This window comes from Psittacula echo, assembly GCF_963264785.1.
Source record: "Psittacula echo genome assembly, chromosome: 3".
In the NCBI taxonomy this organism is placed as follows: Eukaryota; Metazoa; Chordata; class Aves; order Psittaciformes; family Psittacidae; genus Psittacula; species Psittacula echo.
Window position 1 is genome coordinate 107,896,643 of NC_137736.1, and position 12,836 is coordinate 107,909,478.

Genomic DNA, 12,836 nt, shown 5'->3' on the forward strand with positions numbered 1-12,836 from the left:
AATGGAGAACAGAAAAGTGCTGAACGAGGAAAGTGCTCTAGTGTTTTTCCACTCTGAAAATATCAGCTTCTGCATTTCCTCTGAAGATGCGTATAACCTACTGAAATGCTATCAAGTTCTTGAAGATTGCATAGGTCTACTACCAATGACTCTTGAACTGAAAGGTCTACCTCTCCATAAGGGAATTTCACCATTATAATTTGCATTTCTTTCTGAAAAGAATCCACCAAAGCTGTGGAATAAATCTCATGCCAACTTGCAGGTCTGTGGAGGCAGTGGTATCTAGGAAGAGTGGCCACAAGTTTCCAGAGTCTAGAGGCAATTTATTGACACTGAATACTAGACATTTAAAAATTTTCAAGACATTCTGGGTCATGGTTTCCCATATGGTAAAGCCGATATACGCAACAGTGTTGACTAGATCACTAGATCATTTGCAGGCAGTCTGAGTGTGTTGGCACAACAGACTGAGCCTTGCCCACACAAGCAAGGAACCTTTGGATTATAGCAGAAACTGCTGAAAAACCTGATGAAAAATCTGTGAAGACATTCCTCTCATACTCCAAACAGACAAGAAGATCACATGGGAAGATACAGGACCCTCATGATTCAAAAGGTCTTCAATTCTGGAAGTTAGGTCTGGACAGTTCTCTGGATTTTGGCATAAAAGGTCCAGAGTCTATGGAACATCTTGATATTCACAGGATGGTGAAGTATCATTTGGCACAAAAAGACATACACTTGAAATCACTGCTTGCTGCAGGACATATAATGGCCTAAAAAATAAAGATGTCTATGACCACAGGAATGGTAACCAACCAGAAGACTACTGTTCAGGGGTCAGTATTCTCTGACCAGAAAGACTGGCCCAAGACTGAACAATGTGGCATCAAACAAGACTAGATTTTCTCAGTCAGATCTGAAGGCAATACTAAAAGGCTCCAAAACTGAGGAAAAGTCCCCATTTTGATCTGGACCTGGCAGAGCGGTCACTCACACCTGTCTGGTCAAGACAGCCCAGCGCAAGACAAGAGGTGCCAGATATCAGCCTTATAACAGCTAGATGCTGAAGGGAGGGAGATGGATACAGTGAATGTCAAAACAAATCAGGCTTACAAATTACACCTCAGAAACTGGATCCATCTTTAAAAGCTCAATAACCTTTATGAATTTAGTCTTTACGTTGAGCAACTGCAGAATCTATCTGAACACTTATTGCTGCACATTAAATAAGAAAAGCCAACAATAATGAAAGAAAAGATTTAAGTTTTTTTATAGGTACAAGATTTCTTGATGCTTAAGTATGAAACATTAAAATTTAAACATTTACCTTGTGGAGTTATGTGTGAATTATTTGCTTGAGTAGCAAGATGATTTTCCAGTTCTTCTATTTGTTGCCTGTACTGCTGCAGCTGTACCTCAAACTGTTCAACCAAGATTCTGAAGTAGCTAGATGAGTAAACAATAAAACCATATGATAAAGCCTCATAGTTTGCCACTTTTTAAATCCAATCTATATCAGCTGACAATTTTCATTTAAATAATTGCAACAGTTATGTTCTGATATTGCTGAAGTCCCTCTAACTAGTGGAAAGTGAGTAAAAGCTGTATTATTCATGTCAATGAGATAAACACAAATTAAATGTAGAAATAAAACACTGATTCTATGAATCATTCAGTACAAATGTTACAAGAAGCAGGAAAAAACCCTCACATTATGAAGTTCATAGAATCATTAAATGGTTTAGGTTGGAAGGACTTTTAAAAGCCATATAGTTCACCTCCCCGTAATGACCAGGGACATCTTCAACTACATCAGGCTGCTCAGAGCCCCATTCAACCTGATTTTTAATGTTTCCAGGGATGGGTGATCTACCTCTCCAAGCAGCCTGTTCCAGTGTTTCACCACCCCCATCATAAAAAATTTCTTCCTCATATCTAGTCTGAATTCACTCTCTTTCACTTTAAAACCATTAACCCTTGTCCTGTTGCTACAGGCCCCACTAGAAAGTCTATCTTGTAAGCCCTTTCTTAAGTACTGAAAGGCTGCAGTAAGGTCTCCCCAAAGTCTTCAATTCTTGAAGTTACACTAGTGACTATTTGTTATGAATAACAGTAACTCACTCTGCTGGGGCTGTATTTTCATGCTGGAGACCAGGAGGAGTTTTCTGTGTTCGTAAAGCTATTTCTGCATTCTTTAGCTCCTAAGTAAATAGGGAAAAATTAATAAAAGATAAGGTTCTGTATGAAGTGTTCAAAAAAGAAGGAGAGTTACAAATCTACTGCTCATTCATATGAAATATTTTCTTCACATATTTAAGTTAACATTGTGACAGAATCTGGCAGAAATTCTTCAAAGACTAGACTGCCAGAAAGCTGGAGAACTGCAAATATCAACAGAAGTTTGGGGAAGGAACAAACAACAGATAATGAAAGGACACTAAGCTCAGAAGTTGAGGAAATATTGCACAGAGTTGTCAAATAAGATGTAATTTTTGTTGTACTTCAGGAATTCTGCAACAATTATGGATGGAGGGCTAGGAGTTAAAAAGCAATAACCAAGTGCAAGGAAGCAACACACCTAAAAGAAGAAATATAACAAATCCCATTATTTAGCCTTAACAACAACAACAACAAGAAGATTAACTAGTTCAAAAAATGCCTTAGAAATGATCTTTTTATTGATGAACATTACAGCATTCCCTTCTGTTTAATACTGTTTATATAATACTCTACCATTACGAATTTCTCAATGCCTAGTTCTGAGATTACTCTGAGCCACATCATACATATATGAGAATACTGGTAACAAGTTTTTGTTTTCACAGGAAACTGTTGGCAAAGCACAAGTATTGAGTACTTCCTTTTGGCATTGCAAGACACAGAAAAATCAAACATTTTACTTTAGAATAAAATACCTAACAGACAAAATAAAAAGTAGTACAGAACTTAACTCGAAAAGCACCTCCATCAAAACTGTGCAACCAGTTTGAACTCGAGTTAAGATGCAGACTGGTGGACAGAGGTGTGACTCAAGTTCACTACATGAAGACTAGTGCTAGTTATTTCATTGCTGTTGCACTTATCTGAAAATACTGACATCACAGATTTAGGCCTCAGTAACTTCAAATGGATCAGAGGAGATTCCATTTTTCATTTTGTTTACAACTGTTTTATTTTGGACGTGTGTTAACTTGACTGACAAAGAAGTCTAGTTATCCTAATGAAACAATCAACATACAAACATATATTCAATTATACCTGTGCAGTTTCCACTTTCAGCTTGTCAATATTAAGAGTGTTCCTCTGTAATCCACTGGCAACTACAGACAGAAGTTGTTTCAAAGCTTTAATGTCTTCTTGTACTTTAAGCATTGCTTTAGAGGACATTCTACTAATTTCTTCCTGAACTTGTTTTTGTTCTTTCACAAATTTCCTGGGGAAGGAAAAAGAAAGGGGTGGGGAAGAAAGAAACATAATACATTGAACCTGAAGTACCCAAGTGTTCACCTCTCAGACACACTATTTATATAGCCACTATTTTTTCCAAAATCAAGTACTAAACAGTAAAACTACTGTATAGCATATACAGTATTAACTCCTAGCATGTCAATACTGTAAAAAAAATCCTAACAAAAACAAAACAAAAAACAACAAAAAAATCCCCTAAACATCAATAGCAAGTGTTTAACATGTTACACTGAACCCTGACAAACTAACATTCATCTATTATTTTATATATATAAAATAATATACAGCACCTATGTAAAAGCAATTACTATTTTCAGCTCACAAATACAGTGACATACAGCCTCTTTGACTAGTCTACAACCTGCCTCCTTCCTGCCTGAGGGAAGGCTCTTTTGCAGTTCTCCCTATTCAATATAAGATCCACAATGCACACGCAATATGGACATAAGGTTCAATACCTACTATGAACATGCAGCAGGCTTAATACTCCCAGGGAGAGACAGATCAGATTGCAAGAGCATATTTGTTGGGCATGTCCATTTGCATAAATGTATGGAAAAGCAAGACTGAAAAAACACCCAGCATAAGATTTTAGCTACTGTGTAGTCTGTTCCCAAGGTTAACCTGCCAAAAGACCTTGGACTAGGAAGTTATCCTATGTGCAGCCTGCAGCAGGGTGTTTTTGTCACAGAGCACTGACAGCATACAATACTTCAGCCAAGCAACCATCAGAAATTAAGAAAAAACACACACTACTTACTGTAGATTTTCCACATCTTGACAGATTACTGGAGGTAGATTTTCATCCTTTAGTGCTTTGCTATCTCTACAAGAGACAATACATGTTTAGATGGTGCTTATACTGCCAAACCTTTTTGCGTGACTACTAAATATGAAAAAATTCAAGTGACTGATTACACAGTTTTGCACTCACTGCATGTATGCCACAACTAGAAAGGATTTGTATACTATGCCAGGGTCCAAGCCTGTGGTGTAATCATTGTACACATCTGCAGAAACCATTTTTCAAACCACATGATCAGTCTATAGCAGATGCCAGGTAAGATATAGATATTGCATTTGATGGGAAAAGACAATGAATGACCATTACTAAATTGTCTATATTGCAAAAGTGGTTATTTACGTTTATGCCCTTTTCAAGATCTAAGTAGCAGAAAAGCCAACATACGTAGTTTAGCTGGTTTTTAATAAGACATGGAATGCAAAGAAAATCTGACACTTACTCTGGTCTTGTTCCTGTTTTGTCACCTAGAAAATAAAAACTGTAGGTCAGAAACAAAGTTTTGAAAAACAAACAAAACAACCTTAATGAGATTTTAGGGAAGAAATCATGAATACAGTCTGCTTGATTTCTCTTGGTAACAAGAACAGACTAAGCTAGCCACAAAAGAAAGGCAGTTTTAATTCACTCCCCCTTCACAGATAAGTATCTTTTCAAGAACAATGGTTCAACAGAGGTGCTAATTCCTTGGCACAGAGTAATGCAAAACATCTTGTGTCACTATGCAAGTCCCTACAAATGCATAAACTCCAGTTGCATAAGGAATCTGTTCCTGCTTGTGCAACCACAACTCACTTAGACCTGCACCCACAAAACATTGCTGAATTTAAATACTTCAATCTGAATCTTCTCTCAAATATAAAGCTAATGAACATTTGCCACTGGACTTCCCTGATGTTGCATTAAGCCCAGCAATGAATGAGGTTTTACAGAACTGAAGATATCACTGCTTACCTACAACCTACGCACTCCAAACTATGCATCCGCAGATCATGATGCCAACTGCCTCTGAACAGAGCTGACAACAACACTGTAACAAAGGCCATGACTAGAAACAGTCATGTAATAGTCATTAAATAACCTCATGTAATAGTCATTACATGAGGATGTAATTCACATCCTTACATCCCTCTCAGTGCCACCAAGGCAGAAAATAGCTTTGCAGCTAATGCTAGTGCCACAAACATTTTTAACTGCGTAAGCTAGAGCTCCTGCCAAGAGAAGCAGCTACTTTTAGAAGCATCATCTACTTAAATTGCCTGCAGACTCAATCATCTGGTACATGAGAGAGCCTGGAGTCTCACACTATTCCCTGTGCCTTCTGCTAAAGGTGGGGAAGGGTGGAAATCTACACAAAATTGGAGGGAAGGGAGGATAAACTCCAGAATTTAGGTCTCTCTTCTCTGCTGATAACCTAAAAATTAGGCAGAAAACTAAGCATATACTTTGCTTCCTCTCTTTCCAGCCACTATGGTTTTGGTTTGGTTTTTTTGCTTCTTTGTTTTTGGTTGTTGTTTTTTTTTTTTGCTGTACATCAGATGTGCAATCACATTTTTCTACTTCCTGGGCAAGCACTCCACATTTTATGGTTTTTTTTACCTTCTTTTTAGTAATATGAGGAAAATATGTGTAACAACAGCCGTATTTTAAAGAAATACTATACAGTTTGTCTAGAGACTCCAGAAGGAAAAGCTTTTATAACCAGTTCCAGGAGAGAACAAAGGTGCTAGTCCCTGTCCATCCTGGGGTTCCTAGGGCACTTTCCTTTGGCATATCTCCTCCTTCTATTCCTTTAGCAAGGAAAAGAAATAAACTCAAAACCATAAAATCACCACCTTCAAACCTTACCACAGTTCCTCAGATAACAGTGCAAACAATTCTACTGACAGAAATGAGTAGCAGCACACAGGTAGGGATATTTGTCAGGGCTGCTTAAGCCAGCATCATCCATTATGGGAAACATTCCTAAATACGCAACATATGGGGAATTAAGGTACTCATTCAAGTTTCCACCCTAAGAGCTGAGCAAAGCAATACTTAAGTAGATTTTGAGTCTGTTGTTCTCTGGTCCTCATTTTAAGGTACTTGTATATTATGGAAGCCTTGTGATACCCTAATACAGTAACGGAAATCCTGTAAGAACCTAGGAATCGAAGCTTTTTATTACTGAAATTGGGAGTGACAAAACAACACCTATTAACATCATGCAGAAAATTCTGGTTTGGACAGTAAATATGCAATCTCTTCTACAAGTATGAAAAACTATGCCTCCACAACTTAGGTTACCCTGTAAAGATGGTTGCATAGTTTCTAGATTTCCATTTCTTGCAACTATTGGTATACCTCACTTAAAATCTGGCTTCTGAGCAAAGAGATTAAATTAACAGTATTGATCCCCTAGAGAAAATGCTCATTTTAGAATCATCTTTAGCTAAGCTTACTCTGGAAGTATGAAAACAAAATAAATAAGCGTCCATGTCAATGCTCAATATTCCCTCAGTTAAGTTCTTTAAAGCTACCAGTTAAAACTGTTTTTAACAACTGGACAGATGTATCAAACAGAACTACACACCACCAGAAATACATTTTTGAATACAGCTAAAATCAGGAGATTTTTATTGTGCAGGCAGAAACCAAGTTAAAGATCTGTTACAGTCAGAGAAAGCTGGTTTTAAACGAGTCCTTTTCATACATGCAACGCAATGCAATACAATACAATACTTAAACCTAACTCTGCTCCCCCCTCTACTGGCTATTTGACATACAGCTGTTCAGAAATCTGCCACGGCTTTTCAGCAAATGACCCTGAATCTTCACTTTCAAAAGGCTAAAGACTTTAGATCCTGGTTCTCAAGTATGATATTGGTTTGTATTTATTTCACATAAATGAAGTTACATTAAATTTGCAACCAGAATGTTTTTCTTTAAAGCACAATATCCAGGAATGAAATTAACTGAAATGCCTTAAAAAGGGCAGGAAGAAGTTTAAAGTTGTCAGCTTTAATACCACACTCCTAAAACAACATCTTTGCTAAAGTGCTTTGCTAATTTTCTCAAAAAAAAAAAAAAAAAAAAAAAAAAAAAAAAAAAAATAAATTTAAAACAAACTTACTCTTTTTGTCTGAAGAACTACTAAAATCAATGCCACCAAGACCTTCATTGGCAGTAGTTGAAGGAGTCGCAGTTGTACCCAGAGTCAAACCCAAAGGATTCTGTCCAAGCCCTGTAAGAAACCCAAGCAAAATTTCTGTACTTAAAATACTGATAATTAAAACATTTTAAACTAAAAGTACATATAATCTTGCCTGCATTTTCAGTGTCCATTTACATCCGGATTAAAAACATATTCCAAATAAACCAAGAAAACATTGCATGAAGTTTCATACAACTGAACCCAAGTGTTTTATGTAATTTCTTCACATTACTAGCTAGCTAGACAGCTAACTTATTATCAGCATCTTAAACATCTTTTTGCTTCCTGCTTTATTTAGAATTTAAAAGCAGTGTTGCCAAGACTACCAAACAGCACAACAAATTTTTCCTCAAGAGCTGAAAAAAAACAGGAAGCCATGAAATGACAAGACTAAGTTAAAAATTTTATTCAGACCAAAAGCCACCAAAATAAAAAGCTTTCAACTTCTCCAGTTTAAGGAGATACCTGTGTACCACTGCACTCTCTCATTTATGATCAATGACAAAGATTTCCTTACATTTTCATTTTAAAAAGTGGTAAGTACAAGTGAATTTAAGAATGAGAAAGCAGCCAATGATTTCAGATTTTATTTTTTATTGTCCATGGATAGCAACACTATTAAAATTTACTCTTCCACAGTGTTAAGATTTTATATAATTAAATCTCACATTATAAATTTATACAATCATACTTTAATGTCAATGTTTTGAGACAGAAGGAAAACACTAAAATAACATTCACCTGTTGCTGCTGTGCTTGTATTCTGGAAGAGTGAACCTCCTAAACCTGCTAAGGCTCCTCCTAAGGAAAGGCCTGTGGAGGCAGTTGTAGTTGGAGCAGTTGTCCCACCCAAATTTAATGCAAAGCCAGTAGTTCCTGCAGAGAAAGCAACAAAGCTCCATGCAGACACTGCATTCAAGTACTTTCACAGACAATCTGAAATAATGAAAAGGTATGAACAGCATCTTTATCACAGCTGGATAATAACTGGTTTTGTTCCCTGGAGATTTTCCAAAGAAAGCCATAGAGACTTTTGAACTGCATGTTACTTTGTCCTACAATATTATAATCCCAGTAAGTCCATATTTATCTGCAACTATATAAAAATTTTGAGAGTCCTCCAGAACATCAGATAATCTAGAGCCTGGCACAGACGTTATTTTACAGCATAATAGATCTAACAAGCACTATTGACTTTTTCTATTAAAATGCTGAAATATCAGTGTTTTGTTAAGCATTAGAATATTTTACATGAGACAGATGATAGGAGAACATTTCCTTGGTAGTCTGAGCCTAAGGATAGGGAAGAACCAAGTAGAGAAAGACAATAGGCATAAAGGGACAAAGCACAGAGTACACAGATAGCTGAGCTCGAATGCAAACTCTTATGAGAATAAAAAGTGAACCCTAGTCTTAATTTTATCATCATGCACAGTACAGTTTAGCCACCAAATATGATGGCAGGTGTGTGACAGTACAAGAACTATACGAGGAAAACATTGTTCCCACTACTAGGTAACAATTTCAGGCCATCTACACAAAAGGTACACATTTTCCAAACTTTTCAGCTGTGCAAGTAGGAAGCTTTCAAACTTCAGGAGGGTTAGCAATAACAAAAATAATGATTTTACATGACAAATCAGCTCTTCCTACACTCCTAATGACTTTGATTTATGGGCAGTATATCATGCGATATTGGCAGCATATAATCTATCTGTATTAGGGTACCCAAATTTAGAACTAGTGAAGTCCAAGGAACCTTCTCATTAAAGTACCACAAAAGTAAGTAAATATTAGAAAAATATAGAGCATAGAACTTTTTTATAATAAAGTTCTGTTGTTAAACAATCAAAAAAGCCCCCAAACCCCTAAACATTTTCCTACCTGCTGCAGGAGTCGATGTAAGAGCAGATGATAATGACAGGCCACCCGCTGAGGTAGAAGTAACAGGTAAAGCAAATGGTGTGGCTGAACCTGCAGGTTTGTTGAAACCTAAACTAAAGCCTGTAGTAGCTGCTGATGTGGTGGCAGGTGTAACTGAAAGAAACCCAAACCAAATATCATCCTTAAAACATTCTATTTGAGAATGAATGCTCAACTAGTCTTTTCTTCTGAACTGTTCCCATAGAACCATCACAAGCACACAGCATGCAAGATCACTTGCATCAAGTACAATATCCCCATAGCACTTTCAGATAAATCTCAAAGGTTTACATTAATTGCATAGGCAATTTTGCTCCAGGATTCTTAGAGGTCCAATAGGCTTTAATCATGGAGTGGCAACTATAAAAATCTAATGGCAATCTAAAAAAACCATAAAAAAAATATATATATATATATATATAAACAGCTCCCACCAAGAGCATCTTCTGGATGAACCAAATATTGCCAAATGGAGCTATAAACAAAACTGCCCAAAATACAGACTAAAAATTCTCAATGGGATGTGCATGTAAATGAATGCACATATCCTGTTAATTTGTAAACAACAAAAATGTGAGATCTTATTCCCTCAAACTTTGCTTTTGAACATTTTTAAAGTAAAGCAGATAAAGTTTCCACTTCCTGATGCTTTCATGGTAAGAATATATTTTACATTCTAGAATCCATACTCCAAAGTAATAGGAGTATGCATATACATACACAAACCACAACAGCATGTGTATAAACCACATACTTAGTATTCCAGTAACTGCTGTCAGTCTGTTTTGGATTACACCATTTCATTCAGCTTTTGAAAAGAACTGATGTTCATCTGCATAGTACTGACTGCCACATGCAATTATGCATCACACATACAGTTCTGGGTTAGCAACTGTTCCTCCTTTCTGCCCATTTCAGTTGCTTCTTTAACAATGCTATTTTTTCCTATTTATTCGCAGTATGGCCTCCCAAGTTCTGGGACTGCAGTCTGTCCTGTAGTACCATCCCCACCACTTGGTGATACTCAAGCTCAGTTTCTCCTCAGACCTCAGCTGCTGATGTTTAAGAAAAACCCCAAACCCCACAACTATTCACATACTCCTGTATTTGTAATGACAGCTGAAGATGCATCAGAGAAACAAAAGTAAAATATTCTCAAAGTTTCTTCCCAGTTAAACCCTCTTTATTCTGCTAACCAGACCTGTTCGCATAAAGTTCATTAGAGCAAGAAATTCTATATGAAGAATCTTTTGACAACTTCTCCTCTGCTGAAGGATGAAACTCATGAGAGGGACATAAATACAAAGTCTAACTTTTCGCTATGACCACTATTGCTGTTGTACAGGAATGGAATAATCCTTCAACAAGGAACAGAACTGTAGGGCTCCACTCTGGTCTGCAGCCTTAACATCTGGGCTGCAAAGCAGACTGCAATTAGTAATGGGGAACAGGCTCAAATTACCACTAACTTTCTACATTACAAAAAAGACCTAGCTGATCTATTTTTTGCCTGTATAAGATTAAAATCCAAATTAGGTTCTCACCTAGTGCCAGTCCTGTAGCAATAGTTGTTGCTGTTCCTGCTTTAAGAACAAAAATAAACAGAATATGAATAGTAATTGAAAGACCACACAGCAGTTATGCTAGTAAAAAACCACAAAACATCACTGAAATAAGGCAATGTTATGAGACAATATGTAGACCATTATACAATCTTTTTCTGTGGTATGTTTAAAGCAAAACAATATTAACAGAGAAAACAGTATTTGTAAGAACCAGCAACAGAAATCAAAGCATAACTGACTTTTCTTTATGAGAATCTGCTAATAGTGAAGCTGATGTTAACATTTAAAGATATTATTTTCAACACAGTGCTACGCCATTTCATATAAAAAACACCCTAAATGATTAGATGATAAAAGAATCATTGAGAGCTAAAAGAAAATTACCCCAATGGAGCCAAACACAGTAATACAAGCTTTCAGTCTACTCTTGAATTTATTTCTAGTAGATTGATTCTTACAACTTCCCCTGAATACTCATACAAGTGTACAAGAAAAAAATATAAGACTATTTTGTCTAGCAATATTGGCATCAAAGTAAAATTTATGAAGTTTGCATAATGGCTGAAACAAAAACCCCAGTCAGCAAAGCTTTATTCTTCTGCACTCCAATACACCTTTATGTTCATAGGCTGAACTGGAGACTTAAGAAAATACTAGTAAGTTTCTTCATGCATATTGCTAACACGGAAAAATCCAAAACACAACCCCAGAAATGTTTACTACTGCAGGATTACAAACATCATGTTACAAATACTAACAATCTCACAATGTTTGACAGTATTTTTCAGATCAAAATATACCTCAATCTTAAATATTGATTTTGAACATCCTGGATAAAGAGTTGAATTTCTAGAAAACATGAGGATTCAAATTAAGGAACAATTTACACACAGGCCCAGGAATAGTTTTCTGGTAACTGCATTTGTGTTTCTGCAGCATTGGTAGCGCAGAGTTCTCAACGATTGAGCTTTTAAACTATCCAATGAAGCCTTTTTTACAAAGCTACACAAGTAACATGCTGAGCTACAGAACAACTGGGGAAAAAAAAAGCAAACACATTATGATGAACCAGCTTTTGTGTACGTATGATATATTTCTTCACTGTTGATTCAAACTTCTGCTGTATGGTATTTTTTTTCTTCCTACCTGTACTGGTGCCTCCTAGTGTAAAGCCAGTGGTTGATTTTGATCCAAAAAGGCTACTCCCAAAGCCCACTGAAGGAGCTGATGTAGTTGCTGTAGCAGTGGCAGAGCCCAGAGTTCCAAAATTAAGTCCTCCTGTTGAGCTATTGCAAAATAAGACTATTAGCAATTATTTTTTCAAAATAAAAAAATCCACAACCCACCCTCCCCTTAACTCAATTTCTTTCCCATGCCACCATTCATTTTCCCAAGCCACACAAGATGCAGCCCGACAAGACAAAGACCAAGCTCACTGCCACCAAACAGAAAGAGGAAGGTGATCTCCCTCTTTCCTTCTACAGCTATGTAACTCCCACTGCTGCCCTGCTGTCAACTCCTTGCTGAGCTGATGCATCTTGGTAGACCAGTGGGAAATTTGAAGCCTTCTATCATCTCATTAGTTTTGTATTTATATAAATATAATATATTTATAAATAAATAAATATTCTCTCTGCACTACTGAAATGGGAAAACAAGCACTGAAGGCAGCACAAAGAAAACAACAAACCCACACAAACATCTTTTCAAAGCAGGTTCCAAGTCCAGTTAGGTACCTCTGACCAGAAACCTCAACCAATGTTACTTTTATTTCTTTCTAAAGTGATAAGCAGATACACAACCATTTAGAGCAACAGTACAACTTTGCCCTATATACCACCAAATGCATGAATTCATTCTCTAAGCAAAATGCTATCCTTCT

General features: G+C 36.6%; 1 protein-coding gene across 4 annotated transcripts in view; it reads right to left on the reverse strand.

Moving 5' to 3' along the window:
* The window catches only part of NUP58 (nucleoporin 58), a 37,636-nt gene that overhangs the window by 21,205 nt on the left and 3,595 nt on the right, over window positions 1–12,836 (reverse strand). For 3 of the 4 annotated variants that reach the window (XM_080612869.1, XM_080612868.1, XM_080612866.1), the window contains exons 2-11: window positions 12,101–12,240; window positions 10,934–10,972; window positions 9,351–9,503; window positions 8,208–8,342; window positions 7,386–7,496; window positions 4,716–4,740; window positions 4,232–4,297; window positions 3,262–3,436; window positions 2,125–2,204; window positions 1,331–1,449 (exon numbers count right to left, since the gene is read on the reverse strand). In XM_080612869.1, coding sequence (XP_080468995.1) covers window positions 1,331–1,449; window positions 2,125–2,204; window positions 3,262–3,436; window positions 4,232–4,297; window positions 4,716–4,740; window positions 7,386–7,496; window positions 8,208–8,342; window positions 9,351–9,503; window positions 10,934–10,972; window positions 12,101–12,240 — 1,043 coding nt within the window. The remainder of the gene's footprint in view (window positions 1–1,330; window positions 1,450–2,124; window positions 2,205–3,261; window positions 3,437–4,231; window positions 4,298–4,715; window positions 4,741–7,385; window positions 7,497–8,207; window positions 8,343–9,350; window positions 9,504–10,933; window positions 10,973–12,100; window positions 12,241–12,836) is intronic. The other variant, XM_080612867.1, reaches the window with a different exon arrangement.